The sequence below is a fragment of the Genypterus blacodes genome, unplaced genomic scaffold (assembly GCF_046128005.1).
Source record: "Genypterus blacodes isolate CSIRO-AG114 ecotype Tasmania unplaced genomic scaffold, CSIRO-AGI_Gbla_v1 ptg000156l_1, whole genome shotgun sequence".
Lineage (NCBI taxonomy): Eukaryota > Metazoa > Chordata > Actinopteri > Ophidiiformes > Ophidiidae > Genypterus > Genypterus blacodes.
Genome location: NW_027466957.1, coordinates 2,290,001 through 2,315,413, shown reverse-complemented (window position 1 = coordinate 2,315,413; position 25,413 = coordinate 2,290,001). Strand labels below are relative to the sequence as shown.

The 25,413-nt window shown below is 39.1% G+C and overlaps 1 protein-coding gene across 2 annotated transcripts in view; it reads right to left on the bottom strand.

Moving 5' to 3' along the window:
- Positions 1–1,247: 1,247 nt before the first annotated feature.
- Positions 1,248–25,413, bottom strand: part of LOC143013151 (paired box protein Pax-7-like) — a 27,990-nt gene continuing 3,824 nt past the window's right edge. For both annotated transcript variants that reach the window (XM_076166665.1, XM_076166666.1), the window contains exons 5-9: positions 14,115–14,314; positions 8,766–8,931; positions 7,741–7,940; positions 2,016–2,268; positions 1,248–1,363 (exon numbers count right to left, since the gene is read on the bottom strand). In XM_076166665.1, coding sequence (XP_076022780.1) covers positions 1,248–1,363; positions 2,016–2,268; positions 7,741–7,940; positions 8,766–8,931; positions 14,115–14,314 — 935 coding nt within the window. The remainder of the gene's footprint in view (positions 1,364–2,015; positions 2,269–7,740; positions 7,941–8,765; positions 8,932–14,114; positions 14,315–25,413) is intronic.

Below are 25,413 nucleotides of genomic sequence, written 5' to 3'. Positions count from 1 at the left end.
GGTATTTTGTATGACTGTGTAGAGAGATGGGTTTTCCATTTGGCCTTTGAATGATCTCCAACACTAATGGTTCCTGCTGGAGAGTTCCCAGTCTGTGTAGTTCAACCTGTAAATACACATTTGGACTGGGGGGAGCTGTACAGAGTTCTATGACATGGCCACACTTGTGTATATTGTATATTGTATTTCTATCAAACCCTGAATGTAAACATTTTGTATTCTGAATAGTAAGACTCAAGTTACCCTGGCTATTAAGTTTAAGGGAAGCTTTGACTAGTCATTGATATCATAGATTTCAATCTGAAACATACTTACAGGCATGTACACAACAAAAAAAGTTATCACATAGAGATGTATTTCCCAAAAAATCCTATATAGTGGATGGAAAATAGTTGAATGTGATTAGATAGTTGTATGTTGACGTAGTATAAGATAAATCTAATTCGTCTCACTAGTCAAACTGTTATTGCAGTTACAGAAGAATAATTGTAGGTACTCGACTAAGAGACATTTTCAATGGTTCTCTTTCAATGGTTCTTTCATAGATAAATGAAAGGTGAAAATTAACAGTTGGATTATTAAACACATACTGTTGCTCCTTACTGATTAAGCAAATCAACAAAAATCGAAATAAACATCTATACATTGTTAGCCGCAGTTGTAGAGGACAGAAGGATAATTGGAATCAAGGTGCCTAAAAATGGCCTGAAAGGGGAGGCAGGGGAGGTTTGTTCACATTGGTCTCGTATATTCTAAAGTCTGTCTGCGGACACAAAGAACAGGCTATCTCTTCAGGAAAGGCTGAATGACTCCATATCAATCACTTTCTCTCTCACACTCACACTCTCTCTCACACACACACACAATCACACACACACAAGACACACACAAGATGGGTTCTTGAACGCTGATACCATGTTTAAAGTTTAATCAGCTACCAGTTATAAGTGACAACCCATTGATTTTTCCACACCATATCCAGTAACTGTAGCTCTATTCCCTATTCACTTTTAACCTTATCAGTATAACCCAGGGTCAGTCTTTACAGCTGCTAGTAAAGGGAGACATTTCTTTGGGAAAAAAAGAGTTTACGGTCAACATTTTGTTAATTCTGTGGAAATTGTTTACAACTGATTTATCAGTCCAGTAGGCCTGAATGCCACATTGAAATATGAGTTTCACACACACACAGTTGTGTGGTAGATTTGTATGAATGGTGTTTCGAGGCGCAGGTGGCAAATTCAGTTCTAGTAGGCCTGTCCGGTCTCGACTTGCAGCAGTCCCAGCACAGCTGAGTGGTCGGCCAGCTTGATCCTGTGTTGGCTGGACAGACTGACGTTCTTAGCCAGGTAATCCACGGCATCTGGAGACCACAAGATGCCAGAAATCATTAATAATGATCTCCTGTAATCCTCTTAAACCACTACTATGACCATCACAGAAACTAACAGCAGAATAACTTATTAAACTGCTATCAGAGGGAAAACGTTGAGGAAATTACTTTTCTTTCCTTTTCATTTTTCAACTTCTGTTTTTCATATTAACCAACAACCAACAAATAATGCAATACATTTTCTTTTCACAATGCTCCTGTCTACATCTGTACCAAATTTCAGCCATCTAGACCCCATCATGTCTAAATTGTGGTCATATTCTGTGAGTTGGTGGTGTAAACTATTCAGGAAGGTTTAAATGAGTATATAAGTAATATATTTACCAAACCAACGCTTAAAACCTTATATTATCCCATCGGCAACTCCCACTCCCCCTGAGCCCCAGTCAACAAAGGCGTGCCTCGAGGCTCTGTGCTTGGGCCCGTCCTCTTTATCATTTACATGCTCCAGAAGTTTGGAGATCTCGTCCTGGACATTAACGGCTGCTCCATCTGCCCGTCCTCCGAGGTCCGCAACCTCAGCACCATCCTGGACTCTACCCTTGCACATTAAGTCTATCACCAAATCCGCCTTCATTCATCTTAAGTCAACAAATCTAGCTTTGACATCAACAGTACTCACTCTGGCCATACTGAGTGTACTGGTAGCTAGCTGGGTCAACACTGTAGCTGGTGGTGCTGTATGCTGGGGGACAGTAGGACTGGGACGACGGAAGGCTATCCACAGGTTTGATGGAGGCCTCGACTGAACGTTGGCTGCAGCTGGCTGAGATAGTGTTGGACGGAGAGTCCAAGGCGCTGTGGAGTGGTGAGATGGAGAAGTCGTGCTGTGGCTGTGAGGGAACGCCACCGGGGTTACTGAGGATGCTCATCACCTGCAAATACAAAGGAAAAGAGTCTCTGTGAAGAGTGGTATAGTCATATTCATTCCATTTAACTGTGCTTGCTCATTAAGAATTGTGTAGAATGTGTAAACTATGATACTAAGAAAGTCAAAAACATGGGTCTTCAAAGTCTGATATCCTTTGATCAGTAGCATAGCAGAAAGAAACACATTTTGCTTAATGCTTACTTTTATGCAAATAATCAATAGATAGGGTTGTGGTTCAAGTGGATCTCACAGTAACAGGTGTAAATATGTATATCCAAATATGTGGGCCGAGAGGCGTGGACTCGCCTGTGCACCAACCAGAAACCACGACAAAGGAGAAGACACACACATTGAAAAGTATATAACTGCATGTAAATCCTGAGTTTGGGGCTCATGGGTGAAAGTGTAGACAGCCTACTGCTGCCGTGGACCACTGAAACTCAGGAGACCACAGCTGAGTCTATATCTCTGTATCTTTTACCTCAATTGCTTAATAAACAGCTCTGTGTGTGACCTCTCTCCACTTGAAGTCCTGACCAATTTCAATTATTGTGGAAAATATGGCACAAGTGTCTGTTGATATGTATTATGAGGATGATGATGATGTGGAGTTGAGAACCAAAGAGGGAAGGACCAGGAGATCCAGTTTACATGCGTAAACAGCAGCATTCCTCAGAAGAAAGAGCTCTGTATTGACCTCCTGTAGTCTCAATTCTTCTTTCTTTCTTTTTTACAGTTATACTGTTTTTATTGAATTTGAAATATACAATATGCAAGTAAGTGGAAATAAGTCATTAAATGTTTCCAGAAAATTCTTGAAAAGTAAAGGCATACATCGCATAGTAGAGTCAACTATTTCCAAATGACAACAGAAGAGAAAAAATACAAAACATAATAGTTGATTCTAAAATTTCTGGAATACAAACTGCAATCCTGCATTATTTCACAAGTACTCAAGTTCTCTTTAACATCAAATCCAAACCCCAATCTTATTGCATATAAAGCAGCGTAAGTGTGAAGAGACAATGAACACAATGTGCATCCTTTTAGATAATACATTCACTTCACCTCACTTGAACAAAGATATATACATACCAATTAAATGCCCGCAACAGTTAAAAGTAAGCCTTGTTTTGTTCGCTCATGTTCTTTGTTGGAGGTATTGATATGACAACTTAAAGAAACATCTAGGTCTTTGTTGTGCGTTACAATCAGTGTTGGAGAAGCTACTTTGAAACTTGTTGCATTTCAAGCTATAAGTTTCTCATAATTAGTAGTTACGCTCTAACCAAGCTACTCTCTTAGTAAAGTAGTTAGCTACACCACAAGCTCCAGAGAAAAGGTAGCTAATAACATTAAAGTTAAAATGAAGCTACAAGCTTCTTTGGGGGGCAATCTTAAATATTTGTGCCGTTTACTCTCAAAGTTGCAGCACCACGTAAAACAATGCTCAAAGTAATATCTGCAGGATAGTCCATTACAACTATGATTTTGAAAACAGCCTGATTTTTCTTATTTGCGACCAGAATTATATTGATATTTTTGTCTGAAAATTTGTAAAATCTGAGAGATTTGGGTTTTTTTCATTAGTTTGTGAGTTAAAATAGCTAGATAATATTTTAATTCCTTTAAAATAATATTCAGTTTGCAGGTTTTTACATTAAGCCTATTTTAACCAAAACAGCAGCTTAACTCATGCAAATAGTTCATTTGCTGTGCCACCCACCCTCTCTATTTGACTTAGCTTAGCATTAAGATTGCAAGTAGGAAAAGCCTGTTAGCTTTCCATTACACAAAGCAGGGGGAAACTGCTAGCTTAGTTATATCAAAACAAAATTTTCAAAGCTGAACGATTTGCATTTGAGTGCACCTTGGAAGCAGCAGTCAGCCACTAATCTCATCATTTTTGTCTCCTGGGTGCCGAGGCTGGGACGCAGATCATGCCAATGGCTTTGACAAGTATGATACTTACCCAACTCTGCCCAGAGGTTAACTCATTGAAAATGTTTTAATCACATTAACCAAGATCATAGATTGAGCAGAATCAGCAAAATATTTTTTCCCCCATTGAAACCGGTAAAACCGTTATGACATATAAAAGGCATATGCTATATTTGTTTTGTTGAACCATTTCATGCCATTGATGAAATGGTAACAGTGCGGCTCTTCGAAATGTTGTTGGGTTTTGTTGTGGCTCTTTGAGATGGACTGGTTATTCACCCCTGGTCTAGGGAAATCACAATCTCTGGTGAAATTAGAGTGAGAGGAGTTCATAATATAAAAAGAGTTGTAGACCTTTAAGGAAGCCGCTTTGTTCCTTCAAAATAATAGTAGGTAAGACCCTTTCCAAGCGAAGAGCAATTGTTTGGGCCAAGACTTTAATGTCTGCATTTGACAGGGACAGAGGTCTATATGAGCCACAGGCGGTGGGCTCTTTTTTAAGGAGAAGAGCTATTGACTAAAGTGGGAGGAAGTGATCGATGGGAGTGTAGGTGCAAGTCTAATAATGAATTTCTTAAAGAACTCTATAGGAAATCCATCAGAGTCTGGAGCTTTATTAGATTGCATCTTTTGGATTGAGGAATGTAATTCTGCAAGAGAAAGTGAAGAATCCAGAGCTGTTGCAGTGTTGGCTTTGATGTTTGGGAATTTGAGATTGTATTAAATTGGATTGTTGTTGTTGTTGTTTTAACTGGTGTGCCAATAGACAGCTGGCTTTAATAAGGCATAATAAGTACCTCAGGTTTGAAATAGTAAATGCTCAGTGTAATTGGTGGCGATAAGATCAAACTCGCCTGAAGATTAAGACGTTTCTTAAGAAGTTCTGGGGAGCGATCAAATGCGCACTGTTGGTCGAGAGAAGTGATGGCCGCTGAGAGTTTTTGAACCTTGGTATTGTATTGTTTATTGGAGTAAGAGGAATAGGAAATAATTTGACCTCTAGGGAATGCTTTCAGCGACTCCCAGAGCAATGAATGCGAAATAGAATAATTTTAACGAGAGAATGTCATCAATGGAATCATAGATCATTTCACAGAAAGTGTTATCTGCCACAATAATGAGTTAAATTTCAGCTTTTTCACAACAGCTCTATTCACAGAAATGAAGCTCAGTTATGTTATGGAGTTGCTTTGCCAAATCTGACTTAAAATCTAGTGCAGTGCATAATGAAACAGGATATTCGAGGCCTGTTTGTTTACAATATTTAGAGCACTTGTAAATGTTACTGTGTGAGCACAAAAATGCAATCAATGATTGTTTGTAAACATTATTTTCCGAATCGGAATTGTTCAGAGAAATGAAAGTTAAAGGAAACTTGGGAATTTGCTAGATGCACTTAATTCATTATGCACTTAATGGAATTTACTTTTTGGTTATTGTGTGTTGATAAACGGACATATTTATTTATTCAATATTAAGATGCTTGCTTTGTATCTTATCTTTGTATTGAAAGAATATCTGTTTAGGGGCTAATTATTTCACAGTATAGGAATGATGTTAATATATGCACTCATCCTGTGTAAATGGTTGACATGGAAACTGCCAGCTGACAGGGTGCATAGTCACAGAGCTTAATATGACTCATATTAGACACAAACACTCATCCTCATTCAGATGAGGGCTGAGAACACTCTGCTTCCGTACTCCCACTGCTCAAAGATAATTCACCCACATTCACTTTTTTCCTAAAATTGGTTGTCTAGTGGTGGCAGGGGTGACATGAGAAGAAGCCCACCCCACCAACCCCACCTCCTTATCTTAGGGTGACAGTTGTCAGGAATCACTAGCAGAGGCTAAGTGAGCAAGGCAGGCAGGCCTGGGGATATGGATCAAAGAGAAGCAAGACAGCTCTGATCCCCACGCTGAAAGCGTGCATTGGCTATTCTCTCTCGCTCCCCCTCTCTCTCTCTTCACCATCTTCACCATTCAAATGCTTCTTCCTCACAACAAAGTAGAGAGAATGTTTTCCTTTCTCCCCTATGCATTCTCTACACGTGTGAGATTTTTTTTTACTTTTTTTGTTTGAAGTTTATCTTGACCAAGTGACCTGTGGGATAGAATTGCGCTCCAGCATCACTGCCCGTCTGACATTTGTCACTACTCATCACTGCATTTATGGGAAATTGCATTTTTGTGTTTTAATCATGAAGCAGCTTGGTGAGGGGGTAGAGAGGTTGATGCATTTCATACTGTCATTGTGTCTTTCTGTCAATGAGATATGATTGGCAACACACTCACAGTTTGTTCACGTCAGGTTCTAATTCTTTATCTGAGACGAGGACTCGCAAAAATTGTGTGAATGTGAATAAGATTCCAAATGCAATCCCACAGGCTCAAATTGATTATTGCCTATCAGACGTACAGCATACGGCCCTCTTTAGAATCCGGCATAGTTATCCCATGAAAATGTCCAAGACCATGATGAAACAGTCAATACGGCCGAACCCATAATGGAAATCCTTCAGCTGAAATAAACACAGAATTTCAATCTCTGTGCTGCTGCTGCTCCCTTTTTCATGCGATAGGATTTCTTCTACACAGTATTCTGTGCTTCAACATGAAAAGTGGACAAACATGGACAATACTGGACTGTATAACCATTCAAACACAACTAAAGCTAAATAAATGTCAGAAAGCACTGCTAAATTACAGCATATGATGACATTTTTTTTTTTTAGGATATCAATAAGAGCTTGATGAGAACTGACATGTATGTCTGTAGCATGAGACGATCAGCAAGTAGAGGGGCAAAGAGACTATGGGTAGAGTGTGAGGAAGCATCAGATAAAATGAGTAGGTAAAGCAAGCACACTATCTGAAGGCAAAGAGGAACATATGTGAGGATAGTGTTTGTAGACTACAGCTCAGCATTCAACACTATTGTGCCCGCCAAGCCCCAGTCCCCAAGCTCAGGATCCTGGGCCTCAACAATTCCCTTTGTAACTGGATCCTGGACTTCCTGACGGGCAGGCCCCAAGTGGTGAGAATGGGTAAAATCACCTCCTCCGAAGTGACCCTGAGCACATTCAATTTTGCACTAAATTTAAATTTTTGCACCGTCAATTTCATTCTCTGTATGCTGCTGCTGACGTCTCGTCACAAAGAATTTCAATGTTCAGTATTACCCAGTGTTTTTCTGTGCAAATGACAATAAACTCTTGAATCTTGAATGTGAATCTGAATCCGAATGAGCATGACATGAAAAGTCATGTGGCATCAGGTTTGGACAGTCATGTTAAATATAATCTAAATCCAGAATACAAGAAGACTGCTTATCTGTCATTGGCTGAAATGGCATTGGTTTCTTTCAACTAATATTTCACAATTTACAATGCTTCACAGTAGCCTATTCAATATCAATATATCCATTATTATTATTCACATAATAGCGCCAATACAAATGTATGGATCAGATTCCCTCCAGGTTACATTTCATGGCAGCACATGTAATGTAGAAATATTACAGCGGCGTTACCTGAGGGGAGAGGCCAGTGCTGACTGGGCTGACATGGTTGCTGGATGTTGCAGAGCTCATGAAGTTGTCTGAGTAGCTGGAGAAGCCATGATGGTTGGAGGTCAGACCGTAGCCTGTGCTGCTGTCAGCACCACAAAGACCGCCCTGATGCATGGTAGGCGGGGGTAAAGGCTGCGGCCGGTGAACTGTAGCACCACTGTCTGAAAAGTTCAAAATGACAAGACATGCAGCATGAGCCAACCACTAACACTGTTACTTTATCTACACATCCATTCTTTCAGCCATCAATCCGTATATCCATCTGTACATACAGTACATACTTCGATATACCTACTTACTGTATACAGGAGAGCCCCTTCTTTACCAAACCTAAAGAAGAACCGAATTCATTTCATTTTTTCAAGTTTTTCATGAGCGCAACCCACATACTCAGCGGTGCTGCTCATCCAACAAATGCATGTTCCTTACAAATGGGGCACCATTTAAAAGGGGACTAAACAGGCTTTCCAACGGTATATTGTTACAGCAGAGAAATAATCTACCAAACACAAATTTCCGAACTTTTTGTTCGATGTTTAGATAGATTGTAGCAAAAATGCAAAATATTGATTGAAGGGCAGAAAAAGTGAATGTGACCTAAACAAAGACAGAGTGTTCTCTATTAGACAATGGTTGAGGTGTTGTAAAGGGACATAGCAGCAGGCAGGAAGGATCTCCTGTATCTGTCCCTGTGACAGCGAAGCTGGATCAGTCGAGGAGCTCCGTTGTCTGTCGAGTAGGTGATGGAGAGGATGATCAGGGTTATCCATAATGGATAACAGTTTGTTCAGTGACCCAAAAGCATCTGTTTTTCAGCCAATTACTGAGCCTACGGAGTCAGCCTTCTTAATAAGTTTATTACGTCTGCTAGTGTCCCTGGCTTCGATGCTGCTCCCCCAGCAGACAACAGCATAATAATAATAACTGATAATTGATAATTGATCATAATTGATCATGTCATTGTTGAGGTGGGTTGCGTTCTGTACCTTGAGACAGGGCATTGGAAGGATAGCTGGATTCTGGCAGCTGGTAAGATGGCAGCGTTGTCATCCCTGTGGGTGGAAATCCACCAGGGAGAAGGTGGTTGAAAGCTGCCAGCTGATTGGCTCCTGCTTGTTTTCTCCACCTGGCCCTTCGATTGCTGAACCATACCTGAAACAAGCGGACAACAAAGATTAAAGTTTCACAAAAGCAAAAATTAACTCAAATACTTTTGAGTTCATCAATTAGTTGTAAAGTACCAAATGAATGTCAAATATGTCTCAGTGGAACAAATGCACTGGATCATTATGTAATCTCTTCATAAAAACAAAATAAATAGATTCATATTTTCATGTAATATGTTCTGCGGTTATAATGTTGTGGTTGTTACATTATCTATTAAAAAGATTTCACAAAATAAACATGAAAATTGATTGATTGATTTGTTTTCATACATTTCTATAAAAAACTGATCTTTGTCAGTGTTGCTAGTTTGTGTTGCGATTTAACATCATTTTATCCTTTTGGCTGAGTTTAGCTGTGAAATGTAAATGGAAAATAAGTAAAATTAGAAGAACACCCTTTATTGATCCCAGCAGTTGAGAAATACCATTTTCAGACACATGCATTTTTGTTACATTACATGCAGTATACACAACACACAATGCAATCCACACACACATCTGAAATTGCGCCCCCCAAGCTACACACCAGAAGATGCACCACAGGCAGCCAGCCTTGCCTTGCCTTGCTCAAGGGCAAGTCGGTGTGCGCAGTGTCACTTTGTCACAAACTGGCAAATCTTCGGTTGTCACTCCACGCTTTTTGGTCCACAGGGGACTCGGACCAGCTACCCTACGGTTCCCAAGCCAAGTCTCTATGGACTGAGCCCAAATTAATTATATATATATATATATATATCTACAGTATGAATGTAGCTAGTGTTTCTCCTGATTATTACTGGGCAGCATTCGTATGAGATTGACATAAATCTGCATATATCTTTTTCCTATGTCGCTATGTGTGTCAGCTGGAGTTTTTATTTTTTTTAAGTACACTATATGGTTCAAAATAAACCAATTACTTCAGATGTACTAAAGTTAGGAAGTTTGATATGCACATTTTGCTTGACCATCAGTTTGATCACTCACTTCCCAGATCTTCCGTACAAATGGTCTGGTGATTCCTGCATGTTGCTGTTAGATGATTGAAACCTGCATTTAGACATGTTGTCATAACTTCTTAAATTGGGTAAATATCTGCTTCCAAAAAAAAGATATTGGAAAGGAAAACTGAATAATTGCAAGAGGATTTGCATGCCGAAAGCGTTGACAAACTGGCAAGGTTTAAAAAATTCAGAGCACTTAAACATGTCGGTACATGACTGAAAAAAAAGGAGCTGTGCAGGTGGCAAACTAATAACACCTTTTGTGACCAGATATACAGTATATACTGAAATATTAGGACAATAGAGGAGAATTCCCCAATCCTAGTTGGTGGCCAATGCTGTCATAGTAGCCCAAGCATTGGGTCATTGCCTCCACTTCGTGAGAAATAATCATTATTACTTACAGTGGTACTAGATATTCACCTTTGATCTGTATATGGTGGAATAATAAAATAAAGCCTTATTCGCATGCCATATAATGGAAATGCCAACTTTAAAATAATGTGCAAAACTGGAATGTTAACACTGCCAGTCTCTATAGTATTTCTCTATTTTAAAGGATTAAAAAGATAAACTGTGGTTCAATTAAACTGAAATGCAGCAGTTCAATACCCCACCCATCTTTACCTTCTGAAATGTCAACATATACAACACACACATGCACACAATGTCCAGTAAAGCAGCTAGATCAGGCCGATTGTGGAATGGGAAAGGGGCGTATTTTGCCAAGAGCTAAACTGGCCTCTTTTTCAACTCGGGAGGTAGCCAATTTCCAAGATCTTAATTAAACACGACTGAACAGATAGATCCATACAAGTGTGAACCCATGCATATGCAGAATAAAGGCAGAGAGACATTCTGTCTACTACACCCATACTGTATAGGGCATTTTTATCATCTCCCCAATCATGAATCAGACTACACACACACACACACACACACACACACACACACACACACACACACACACACACACACACACACACAGGGCAGTAGCAGGTAATCAGTGTATTGCCCCCAGCTCCCCATCTACCTACATTCTCCAGGAACCCTCTTTTCTCCATTTTTGAGCAAATGGAAACAAGCCTTTCAAGTGGAGACTATCACCTCCATTCCTATTTCTGTACTATAATTAGTTGTCGCCTGAAGGTGGTACTGCAAGAGCTGGAGAAAAAACTCAGAGTCAAGTCTTCATTTCCAACTCAGCAGCTGAGCTCCACTCTCTTTCTGTAAATCACTTATACAACTGTGGACTGTGGACCATCTTTGTGCGAAAACAGGCTTACGCTGATGTATGGGGACACAAATATCAGCTCTCATCCAGTCACTGCTGTGATGAGGCATCAACAGAAAACATTGCAGGAACCCTTATTTGTCATTCTGTTATATTAAGGTAGTGCAACCTGTCATGTTACAGGTTTGTGTGTCCATATTTGTGACAGGCTGCAACTTAACTTCAGATAAACCAGCAGTGATTCACCATTTCAAGTCTATTTATCCATCAGATCACTACAACCAATCAATAAAATAAAGCTGGCCTCAAACATCAGCTGGAAACATGTTTTACATGTTTTACATTTTGAATATCTTAGCCAGCTAGAATCACACAGCAGAACCTACTTTGAAATGCTAGCTTTTCAAGTTACAAGCGAGTACTTAAGCTGCCAAGCTACTTTCTTAATAAAGTAGAAAGCTACACTACAAACTCCTGAGGAAAAGCAACTAACTACATTGAGGGTACAACAACGAACAATATGAAATATTTATTAAGTAAATAGCCTGAAAAATGTTTATTTCTTCCTGCAGTGTATTCCATATAAATTACAGTATGATGATCAATAAGTCATATTCCCTAGCAGGGTTGTACCAATGTGTGTGGGATAGCAGATATCAGCTAGATGACTAGCTGACTAACTGTGTAGGGTTGATGAATTCCCATTGCTGTAGCGCAGTGGTCTCCAACACGTCGCTCGCGAGCTACCAGTAGCTCGCCCCCCGTTTCTGAGTAGCTCGCTAAAGATTCAAAGAATACAGACATTTGACAACACAACGTCACTTGGTAAACCTGTTTAAAGTTCCATCCAATCAAATTCACAGATATCCCGCACCCTTCTGTCTCTGTCGTCACAAAATGATTATAAACCAATCAGCTGTCAGTTCAACAATGACGCTGCTGTCACGTTTGTGTTTAAAATAGCCCCAACATAAGATAAGATAAGATGAAATTTTATTATCCCGAGGGAAATTACTGAAAAGGCACCAAATACACTATTTTAATGAGGAAGTGTGTGTGTTTCTCATTTGCTGTGCAAGCGCGTCTGTCTTGCACACGGCTACTTTTCGCATGACTTTCCGGCTGCTCGCAGGTTACAGACAGAGAAGGTAAAGGAGCTCCATAAAAGTGAACTTTAAAAAGGTTTTAGTCCAGCAGACACCAGACACTCTAACTCTCTCATCTCACTAACATCAGGAAAGACTGAATGCAAGTGAATTACAGCTGATATGAGAACTACAGGGAATTCCCAGAATTACAGGGAATGTGAAGGGAAACTGTGAGTGACATGTGGACAGACAGAAATGTAAGATATGAAAGGTATAGTTAGGTATAGTTTTCTATGAAATTAATATGCTGTGAATTTATTAGTGTGACACTGAAAATGTATACAGAAAAAATTTGTATTGAATTTAAGTGCTTTTTGATACAAAATGTTAGTGTTGACTGTTAGATATCAACATTTTGTAAATATTCACACTAAAGACGCTTATTCAGCTGGTTTGGGTGGAGAATCAGCCATATGAATAAATGTTACTAATAATGTAAAGCACGAGTAGCTCTCGGACACTTTTATTTTGTCAAATTAGCTCTCAGAGGAAAACAGGTTGGAGACCCCTGCTGTAGCGGATTAATGCTCTCTGAGAGAGTGGACTGTGATATGCTGTGATGTGAGTGGCGGGATTGAAAGTGGTGGGAAACAGTGATGGCAGCCAAGATGCTGTCCAATGAGACATGCATCAGGAATGCAGTAACAGGTCATTCTATCCACCAACCCCAATACTGAGCACCTCACAGCTGTTAGAAAGTAACAGCATTTTCTCCAGAGTGACTTAGAGGCCATGGAGCTGTCAAAACCGTCATCAGACCAAAGACATGCTTCATGGTGACATGCAAACAGCTGGCACAGTCTGGAGCACTAAGCTGGAGGTAGTTAAAGAAGTACATTTAAACTTTGTCCTGCAACAATATGCATTAAAACAGTAATTTACGCAGATAAAATCCAATCACATGCTTGCAAGATTTGCTTAGTTCTGATATGATTTATGCGTGATTATTTGTTTTCAGAATAACTGCTGTGCAGTGACCTTTTAACAGCCTTTTCAAAAAAATATTTTGCAATGTTTAAGGACAAAGGTTATCAGAGGAAAATAAGACATGTTTGGCCAGAGATATTTGGGTTAACGAAGATAATTTTATATATGTTTTATTTGAAACCATGGGTAAAGCTGACGGGACATCAGAAATGATTACCATTGAATTACGATTCTATTCTATTCTGAGTGCATCAATAAAATATGGGGGCTGACGTGGTGGCTATTTTAGGACAAAGTGTCTTTGAGCATGACTTTGAGGAGCAGAAAATAATGACACTAGTGTTGGTTTGTTGAGGCTAAGGTTTGAATATATATTACACAATTTAATGTGAAAAAGCTGGCTGTCAAACATACAATCATTCCTCCGATTGGACCATTGTAAACTGAAGATGTGCACAGATTGGAGAATGTCGGAAATTTCCCTGTGTGGGACTACTAAGGGTGTATCTATCTATTGTGATAGCGTAATAATTGGTAGAATTTGACTTTGGTTTTGCAGAAGAAATGATAACAAATTCCATTAGCAAGAGTTCCAGATGTGGTGTAAATAGACAGTGGTACAGTACACCATTGCCTGGACCATGTGCTTCATGTATGCAATGATAAAACAAGGGACATGAGAGCAAAACCTGGTCTGTGAATCCAACCCCATCACCTGAAAATAAAGATGAATGTGAAAGTCAACATACTGTACATCAACTATGCCATGCCATGTTGTTGGGTACGGCATGGTTAAGTTGACTTGTTTGACATAATGTGCTTGAAAAGTCTTGGATCGATGATCGATAAATGGATGGACAGACAGATGGATGTTTACCTGGACACGGGCCTCAGTGAGTTTGGTCCTCTGGGCGAGCTCCTCCCTGGTGTAAATGTCTGGGTAGTGCGTTCTTTCAAAAGCTTTCTCCAGCTCATCCAGCTGCTCTGCTGTGAAGGTAGTTCGACTCCTGCGTTGCTTCCTCTTCAGAGGAAGATCAGGCTCTGACTCCACATCCGATAGTTCATCCATCCGACTGCCTGGACAAACACAGACAAAGAGATGTATTTAGGGTTGTTTGGTGAAACAAAAAGTGACAAATGGGCTGAAAAAAATGCATGAACAAGTTATATACATTATCCCACAAAGTGTTATATTACATTTACATGAATAATGATGGCATTTAATTTGATTATCATGGGTCCCCACTATGGACCATGGGAGGGGGGGGGAGGGGGGGGGGGGGGGATTATGTTCTTGAAAATTGAGGAGTGTCTGCAGCTATCTGCATTTCAGACTTGGGATGTAATTTTTCATTGAGCATAGTCTTCTCCAGACGGGAGGCACACGTCATTTTGTTCTCAACAAATAATATAATGTACATCGGTAAAGATTACTAATAATAATAATTTGTTCAAGATCCAATGTGTGATTTAAGTTCAGTAGTTATCAGTTCAGCCTTTATTGCGTGAAGTTTTAATGAACAATAATAATAATAAAAAAAGGTTTTGTATTTTTTTGTCTCTTTCACTGCACCGCTGATGTGATATAAAGTTGCCATTACTGCCACTGTGATTTTTGTCTTTCTAGAGGATGTGCAAAAATGCAAAAAGCTGCTGCCTTCTAGCCGATGCATATTGGGAGTTAACATGAGGAAACACTAACAGAAATTAATAGTTAAATCCAAATGATGTGTGTATATTTAGCGTGGACGGCATTGTTGTTTGTGTGTATGTAACTGTATCCATGATTTGTAACTTGAAAAGAGAAAAGGGCTATCGCACTGTTTTAGACAACTACTGGGTCGGCTTGGTATTTTAATTAAACAAGGAATTATGGGATTAGACGGAGGCTTCCATTCCAGGCCACTGGAAGAGTCTGAGGGAGAATGTCTTTCTGATTCCCCCCCCTTCAAAGCTCCAGCAAGAGAACTTTCTGTGGCTTACACGTGGCCGCAGGACATGCTGCTGCATTAATTAAATCAGTTCCTTCATGATTTCACTGCAAAGAACGACAGGGGAAAACACACATTTACAGAGAATCACATTCTTTGAGAAATGCCCTCATAAATAACTGTTTGTTGGTGACGGGTTCGTGAAGTGATAGAGGGTGAATTCTGCACTATGATTTGACACTAACACAGCGTGACAGCACTTGAGGCTGGTGCAGCCGACTGGGATCACTTTCCAAAAGACCCTTTAGTGCGCTTGGAGTACTGCTGTGACGGGACAGACATTATTTGTTTTGTCTCCACAAGAGCAGAGGTAGGAAAGGGAAAGTGGTGAAATAACACTTCCTCTCCTTACTTACATTTCTGCCTTAGAGTCTCACTCTCTGGATGGATTTGGCCTCATTCTGAGATATGCAATCTACTTTTCTCTCTCTTTGTCTTATATGTTTCCCTCATACTCTGTCTTATTTGTTAGTCAACATTGTTACTATTCACAGATTTCCCACAAACAACACACATATTTTAAATTCTGTGAGACACATCAATATGTCCGTGATTTTCTAATATGTGACATCAAATAATAAAACTATGATGGAGAATTATGTCCACTGTTAGAGTATTTTTAAATGTTACGACAATAATATCAATAACAATAATATTTTAGTTAAGAGTCTGTGGTATGGTGCAGACATTAGCAAACTACGTGTGAGAAACAGCTTTAAAGTCAGCCTGTTCTCCTGTATCATAACACTCATTGCATAGCATGTGCTCAAAAGGAAACCAGGAGGTATGTTCAAAATCTTTATATTACAGTGAAATTGGAATTTTTCTCTACTTCATTGATCGTAATTATGTTTTGATTATTTAACAAAATAAGCTAAACTTCCTAAATGCAGTGTATAAAGACTGAGCTATTCCATGTGGTCCAAAAATGTCTCTCCAGCTGGTTAATGGTGAAGTGTGCCTTTAATGAGCTGGGGTGAGTTCTGACAAGTTAAAATTGGGAAATACTTGAAGATAGATGAACATTGAGCAGTCATTCAGTCCTTATTTGCATTAAATTGGTCCAGTGTCCACATTTTTCCATACTAAACAGACTAGCTTAACCTAGAGGATACTTTTCAGTAATAAATTGCATTTACATGTGAGTAAAATGTGTTCCACCTCAGACTAAGAAGAACAAAAAGAAAGGAAAGCTAAATGACAACTGTGAGTTTAGAGCAGATTGCGCGAGGTGTCCATGCTGCTGCGCTGACAGGCTGAATAGCGTTCACGCTTTGGCACAATGAGATTCTCTTCCATGGAAAAGAATAAAGTTTGACAGGCCAGTGGATGAGTAAGGTCAGCTCCCCTCACTGATAATGGAAGTAGAGATTATGCTAATGAGACAGACGCGTCCAGTTTGTAGAGGGGCTCAACCTGAGCTCCATCTTTGTTTGAATTAGACCCCTTTACTGGCACGCTGTACTTTTAGGAAAAGAGGAACAAACTGTACATTCCAGTTTGGTTCCATTGTAAATAAGAATAGTAATTAATAAAGGAATACAGGCGCGCTTTTATTTCATCAGACCACAAACACACTCGCAAATAAAGTGTTGGTATTCACTGTTATTCACTGCTGATGTACAATGGTACATTGTGATTAACTAAACAATGACAATATCAGCTGTAATTTGATGTCGCTGTGAGCGTTAGATAGATTATTGCCTGATTACATTTTAATAATTGAATTAATAATTGACTAAAGACTCAATGGAATAATGGAAATCATCTTATTCCTGTTATGTTGTGGTTTGAAAAACGAATGCTTCCAATGGGCTCATCCTCATAGCTAATGAGTGTTGCCATGGAAACCTGAATGACTGTTGTGTGGGCCCCGTAGATCATTGTGATTCGGAAAACGTGTAACAAACTGACCAGATAATATTTTGAAGAATAAATTGTTGCTGTCTTGAAGATAGTGCTATATACTGTATATAAACATATAAATGTATTCAGGATAAATGTCAGTTGTAACTTGCTAAATATCAATCATATGAAACACTGGTCAAAAACATGGTTCCTTGTATAAATTGATTCACAATTGACAGCTGTTTGACATGTTCTCTCTATTTTAATCTTCATGTTCTATTCATGGATCGGGATTGTCCTCACCACAGGCAGTTTTAGAAGTGGAAACTGAAGTGGGCTGTTCAAATGAATGAGCAACAATTACAACCTGCTTTTATTGAATAAAAAGCTGGAAAACAGTAAAGAGTGTAAAAAAAACCTTACAGTGTGTAATACTGTAGAGTTCAATCTGGCAGCTACCCTAGCAAAACAGTACATGCTGATGATGATGATGATGATTATGTCACCCCGCTCATACTATATCACAAGCTGGAAAAGCAACACTTACTCCACTGTTACAAACAAAAACTCAAGGCACTGGACAAAAAGACATCAAGTTACCAACATTGTTACATCATTCAGAAGTATAATCTCCTGACCCCTGACAGCTTTGCATGCCTTGCAGATGCTAGTTCCTCCCCCAACAAAAAAGTTGATATCCCTGTGCTCTGAAAATAGGGAGGACAACTAGGGTGATCAACAGAGGTGACTGTGACACAGCACAGATCTACTGAGTTTGGCAGATCACCCTTCTCCTTTAAAGCATCAAGCAGCTTTACAGATTTTATGGATCAGAATCATGGATAAAATCCCAATCATGTACACATCATGCATACAGGCAAACACTTAATGTGCCTTAATGTTGTGAAATATTGGTGATTCTATTGTTGAATAGTGAATATGTATTGTAATTGTTATCAGAAAAATATACATTGTATTGTACTTTGTATCATAATTTGTGTTTTAATATTACAGGGTTTACTTTCTTATCAAAAATCTACGTTTCTGTTTCCTGGCCAGAGATTACAGATTAAATTAAATAAATAAATATAGTTTATTAATTAATTACGAAAATGATCTAATACCTTACTCTGGTACAGCTAAGAAGCTGTGCCCTGTCCCTGGCAAATAAACAAATAAATACAAATTGTGATTAATTAGAGAGAAAAGGATTGATGAACAATTCAGCAAAGAGTTGGGGATTCTGGGGGACTGCAATACAGATGGAACAAACTACAAGGCACAATGCTCTGTGATATCACCAAAATATTTCAGATGCCTGATTTCTGAGCATCTTCGAATTTCTGATTTTTTTTAATGCCTTTATAAATATTTAGTTGACTCCGTTTTTCGTGTTTTAAGGCATTTCGAGATGAAATATGTAATTGAAATGAAGAAAAAGTCAGAATCTCAAAATTTGTTTAAAATGTTGTAAAAATGTGACACAGTATTTGAGACGTCCCTTTCCGCAGCAAAGCTTTCCTGCTCCTCCTGAGGGATTACAAGGTGTTATCAGGCTAGATGAGATATATGATCCCTCCAGCGAGTTCTGGGTCTACCTTGGGGCCTTGAGCAGATGAGCAATGAGCAAGCAGATGAGCAATTCTGAGGTCCCCAAACCGGACACTATCCTCACCCTGGCTGCACCTTGAGATCCTGTCCATGAATGTCACAAACAGGAATAGTGACAAGGGGCAAACTTGGCAGAGTCCAACACTCACTGAAAATGTGTTTGACTCTGTGCTGAGAATACGGACACAGCTCTCACTTTGGTTTTACAAGGACTGAATAGCTTATTTCGATGAACCCAAGAACCCGCTGGTGGGCAAGCTAAAAAAGAACGCCTTTTGGGCTCGGTTGGCCCAGAGGTCTCCCAAAGCAGCAGACAGGTGCAAGCCAAAACCCGGGTGTGAGTTTGGCGAGACTATGGAGAAGGGTCTGGCACACCGTTCTGTTTCTCAGAAAGGGAAAGCAGGGCTCATTTCAGGCAATGCTCAGCAAGAGAGCAGAACTGCTTACCCGGACTGGGGAAGTTGTCGAGCAGTGGAAAGAGCACTTTGAGGAACTCCTGAACCTGACCAACACATTATCTGTACAGGAAGCAGAGTCTGAGGACTCATGGGAAGCCCCACCCTTATCCCAAGCAGAGGTCAGGAAACACCTCGACGGCAAGGCGCCGGGTGTGGACCAGATTCGCCCTGAGATGCTGAAGGCTCTGGACATTTTGGGGCTTTCCTAGCTGACACACCTCTTCGGTCGGAGGGGAGATTGGGGACAGCACCTGTGGGGTGGTAAACTGGGGTGGTGGTCCCCATTTTCAAAAAGGGGGACAGAAGGATGTGCTCCAGTTCATCATGGCATCATCCTCGTCAGCCTCCCTGGCAAAATCTACTCAAGGGTGCTGGAAAGGAGGCTCCAACCAATCGTCATACCTCAGATTTAAGACGACTAATGCGGATTGCGTCCTGGATTAGAGGACCAGTTCTTTATCATTGCAGGGTTGTTGGTCGGGTCATGGAAGTTTTCCCGCCCAGTCTACATCTGTTTTGTGGACTTAAAGAACCATTTCTGGCTTATTCTGACAATATTAAACACAGATACCAATAAGATCACAGCCAATAATTTATCTAAGATTGATGTAATAAATATAATGTTAGCTAGTTCCACATTATCAAAATGTAACATCAAGACCTTATTGTGTCCCCTTGGTAAATACAGAGAAAGCTGTTTGAAGCAGAGATTGAAGAAAATAAGACACAACAAGCCTCTGAAGCATTTCTGGATTCAAAGTGAGCGCACCTTCAGCAACAGATGCATGAGAGCCTCCAGGGCCTTTCAGAGCAAATAGAGGCAACAAAGCGAGGTGCCACCTGCATATCTACGAATTTCACACATTAGACACATCATGTCAGCCCAGACAAATATTTTAACAATGAAAATAATAATGGGAATGATAACTGTGTTTATCCATGCCAACAGAAGATAAATGACCAAACTTTTACAGTCACACTTTTGTCCAAATATAGTGTAATATCTGGTATATGCTAGTAACACTAATGACTAATTGAGGATTGTTGTGTCTGTACCTACAAAGTGTGATCATGAAGAAGACCAAAGATAAAGCTTTAAATGATTCAAAGAACACAAAAGAAAGAAAGAAAAATGTCTGCCAGTTATGATGCCAATAACTGAAACAAAGAATCAAACTGAGTGAGAGAGCTGAACTGAAGCACAGATGCAATTTCTGCTTTTGTTCTAACAACTGCAGGCACATGTTCACAAAGCACCACAAAAGCCAGAACAGAACACTGCCGAGTCTGCACTGTAACAGAAATATTTGCCAAAAGATTTCACAACTCTGCGAAGGGAAAAAAAACAATCTACATAACAAGAGAAACCCAAGCCTTTGTTTCTGTTTCACACACAAAGAGTGCTGCACACAACTGAACTCAATCCAGCCCACACAAACACACGCCTTCTTTTTCACAGCTTTATGTTTTAGCTAAGTCTTTATTTTCTTTGAGCCACTGGATAGAAAAATAACCGTATAAACAAAAATTACTGCCTGTCAATATAAACACTGATAAAGATTAATGCTGGGAACAAATATAAGAATAAAATTCATATTTAAGATATAGTCTACATACTAAAGCTCTGAGCGGGACAGCTCTGGGCTTAAAAAAGTTTGAAAGAGCTTGAAAATAATCCCATTTAGGAAAAAGTGGATTAAGAATGATAGAAAATGCAGTGATTTCTGCCTGCTGACTCTTTCCCGGTGATGGTGAGAGGTGATAGTTTGTTAGAGATGGAGGGGACAGCTGATTACCGGAGTACTGGTGTTCAAAAGTTCAAAAGTAACAGCGTATAAAATTATATAAATAAGAAGATGAGTAGAACCATTGTATATGCAGAAACACAAAAGCCTGTTTCAGATGATTGCCGTTAATCAGCTGCCATCTTTGATTGGTTAAAGAGATGGCTTTACTGTCAAACAAACGGCAAATTTAGTATGAGAGAGTACGAGATGATGTTGGCCTGTTGTCCTTCACTCCCTACTACTTCTCCTACTACTTCACTCTCTTATCAACTGTTCAGGTAACGCTGACATGATTCATTTTTGGCTGAACGCCATTGGCCTTTTCTCTCATATAACGATTATTAATTCCCAGAGATCTTAAATGCTGGAAAGTCCTCTCCATGTTGTCTTCTGATCTAATACAAACATAGGAACAGCAAATGTCATTCAAATGATTAACTTTGTTGAATTTAAAAATTATTTAACTTACTTCAACGAGATGTGCTGACATTTGATTTGTGTGTTTTTGTGTGTTGCCCTGCTCTTCCAGTTGTAAACAGGCTTTTAATGTGATGCTCCAGCCCTCTGACCGGGCGCAACTGCCTGAAATACCTCTCTTTTGTTCAATCATCGGCTCCCAGCTGGGTCGTCTCTTGGCATTTGTGTTTGAAATAAAAGGGAAGATTAAGGCTTCATGGCTACTGAAGGCTCTGTGGCTGTTCTTTTCGCAGCGATTTAGCAGGAGAGCAGCTCCTCTTTATATTTATCTGTTTTTTTAAAGAAAAGCCAAAAGGAGGCCAGAACAAAAAAACTACACCAGAAACATTGTCATTAGCTCCATATTAACTCCCACAGAGAAATGGTGTTTTCAATGTAAAACTTGCCTCAGCCCATGTCCACAGCTGTCTGTCATCATTTCAACTACAAACCTCAATTCCAAAAAAGTTAAAAGTGTGTAAACATCCTAATACAACTCAGAAAGCATTATTTCACCAATTTTCCAATTTAGTTTTACATAAACTTAACTGAAAACAGTACAAATACAAGAGCAATAATGTTTTAACTGATCAAATATTTAAATGAGTATAAATACACTCATTCAAAATGTTAAGCCTGCAACGCTTTACAACAAGTTGGGACAAGGCACTGTAAGAATGGGAATGTTTGAGACTCTTCAAAGAAATTCCACAAGTAGACAGGATAATAGGTAACAGGTGATGCAATCATGAATTGGTATAAAATGACCATCCGTGAAAGGCTCAGTTTGAGCAAGGACGGTTTGAGGTTCACCAATTTCCGTAAAACTATGTGAGCAAATATGCAAACATTATTTCACAATCTGCAGCCCAAAATATTATTGAAACATTCAGAGAATGTATAAGTATTTTTGTGTGTAAAGATCAAGGCCAAAAACCATGACTGAATGATCTTCAAGCCCTCAGGCGGCACTATAGTAAACACTGGCATGCTTCTATGATGGATGTCACCATATGGGCTTGGGAATACTTTAGACAACCGTGTCAGCCGTGTCAGTGAACACAGTTCGCCGTTGCAAATGCAAATTATGACTGTACTACACGAAGAAGAAGCCATATGTCAACGGCAATCCAGAAGTGCTGCCGACATTTATAGTGATCTGACGAGTCACCCGCTCAGATTTCAGTTTGTTTTTGGGAATAATGTAAGCTGTGTTGTCAGGAGCAGAGAGGAAAAGGACCATCCTGATTGTGACCAAAGCAAAGTTCAAAAGCCAGCGCCTGTCACGGGAGGGTAAGTGCCTGTGGTATGGGTCACCTGCACATCTGTGAAGGCACCAGTAATGCTGGAGAGTAAATATGCATGCACAATGTCTTTTAAGAGATGTCCCTGCTTATTTAGGCAAGACAATGCGAAGACAAGACAATGCCAGTGCCATTCTGTAACAACAGCATGGCTTTATAAATGAGTGCAGGTGTTAGACTGGCCAGCCTGCAGGCCAGATCTGTCTACCACTTTCAAAACTACAACAATTAGTGTCATCAGTTCCCAAAGGATGCTAAGTGTTGTTCAAAGAAAAGGTGATATAACACAGTGGTGAACATGACCCTGCTTTGAAATGTGTTGCAGGCATCAAATTTGTGAGAGAGCGTATTTCAAAAAAAACTTTTTTCTAAATGATCTTGTATTTGTAGTGTTTTCAGTTAAGTATAGGTAAGAGAGGATTTTCTTTTCCAATTGTTTTCTTCATACTGTATATACAAAAATGTGTCCAGTCTGGTCTCTACTCTAGGTATCAATATGCACATTCCCATTGAATGACCCCATCATGTTTAGTTTGTGGTTATATTTAATTATTAATTATTTTTGCAATACATTTGTTATGACCTGTATCTTGTTTGAAGTGATTGTTTTGGACTAACCTGGAACAATTAGTATAAAATATTGAATATGTTTTAATATTCACTTAAATATCCAGATTCTAACTGTAAAGAGAAACTTCAATCTTATTACAAAATTACACACACAAATAAAAACATGATATTGATATTGGTATCAAAAATAATTTTGTTGTATTAAATATCATCAGTATTGCTACTACGTTAAAAATGTGAAATTTTGAACCTGACTCAAACCCAATGTGAATCTCAGAATTGATTCCTGCATTCGATATGCTAAGTCAGGTTCAGACAGTTATGTGGAGCTCTCACACTCACTCTCAAGGTTTCAACCTGCCTGTTTGTCCTGGAAGCAGCTCACATGATAGATCCTCACTGTGGCAACCATGGATCAATCTGCTTTATTTCCTCCAGCTGCCATAATTTTTCAATTCCTCTTCACTGAAAGCAGGAAATCTCTTTGCCTTGGGCCTGCATCCGACTGCGGCTACTTTGTTAATATTCAGTGTGGAGAGTGGCTCAATCATCCATCGTCATATAGCCACCACCACCACTTCAGTGGACAGGGACTAATATTTACCAACCTCTACTCTGGGGTTTTTTGAGTATGTAGAAAAATGAAATGATTGAGTTTACAGCTTACAAAGACAAACACTACCCTGCAACTCCAATCAGCACAGAACAACACAAATCCCCATAAAGGCTTTGTTGAATTCAATTAATGGTAATGATCAGATCTACAATTTTCAAACTCAAGTAAAAAATCATCTTACCTTAAACCATTCCCACTTGGCCATAGGTTGATGGCCAAACTGATCCATGCAACTCAAATATGACTCAACCATGCCATAATATTTGGAATCCAAACTTGATCATATTGTCCAGAGAATCTTTGTTAGGTTATGTGACATTGTGTTGCATTGTTCTATGAAATGAAATAAAATGAAATAAAACGAAATGATACAATATGATATATGTTGTGTTATGATATGATATATGATATGATATGATATGATATGATATGATATGATATGATATGATATGATATGATTTGATACGATATAATATACATAATATGATGTGATCATATATTATATTATATTATATTATATTATATTATATTATATTATATTATATTATATTATATTATATTATATTTAATCACTATTTTTATTTATGGCCATGAGGAAGCAGCAGCTGGTAGTTAGCAAAAGGCTGCTTACTAAAATAGATTTACAAAAAAGATTTTCCATCATATTTTGGGACGATGATGATGATAATTAGGATGGTGAGGATGATGATCATTGTTATTTGACTGCCACTATGGCTCCTTGTCCTTTTGTTAGAAGTGTGTGTGGGATTGTGGTGTGAGTAAGAAGGGGGAGGGGAGGTTAATCCAATGACTGGGTTAATCCACACAAAACTTGGACCTCAATTTCAACCCGCTAAATAGCTGGAAGAAAGTGCAGATGGAGGAACGACTGTGTCTCAACGGGGAGAAGCCTTAATAGCTGGAATAGAGGTTTTCCTCTAAAGCTGCTTCCTGTCACTAAAATGTCACTGGATTTGTTTGAAATGCTTTCTTTATCCTCCATCTTCACTCCTCTCTTCATCTTTTTACTGGTTTTAGTTGCATACATGCTGCTGTCCGCCCACACGTTTCAATACGTTTTAGTGCAGTTTTGTAGTTTGAGAAGAAGCAGACAGTAGTATCTGTGCAGCTTTATTCATCACCCACTCATCACATCTGTATTCTTGGAAATATTTTTTATATGAATAAGGAACAAATATATGAATAATGACCCGCAGCATATATATAAACCATATAGTTCCTTATTTTAACATATATTAAAAAAGATGATACAAATATACAGTATTTTGAAAGAAGGACATATGGCTGATCAATGTATTGATCATGATCGACTACTTGATTAAAGAAAAATAATTTTTAAAAATGTATTTGCACATTATCAATTGTTTGTTCCCTCACTCCAACCCAATTGGTGGTGGTTATGCACCATACACTTGTCTTACCAACCACTATACAATAAAGATGCAGACGCAGCAACATGGCGGAAGGTCAAGTTGAGGATGAGGCTCAGAGCAGGAGAAGGTCAGGGTGAGGAT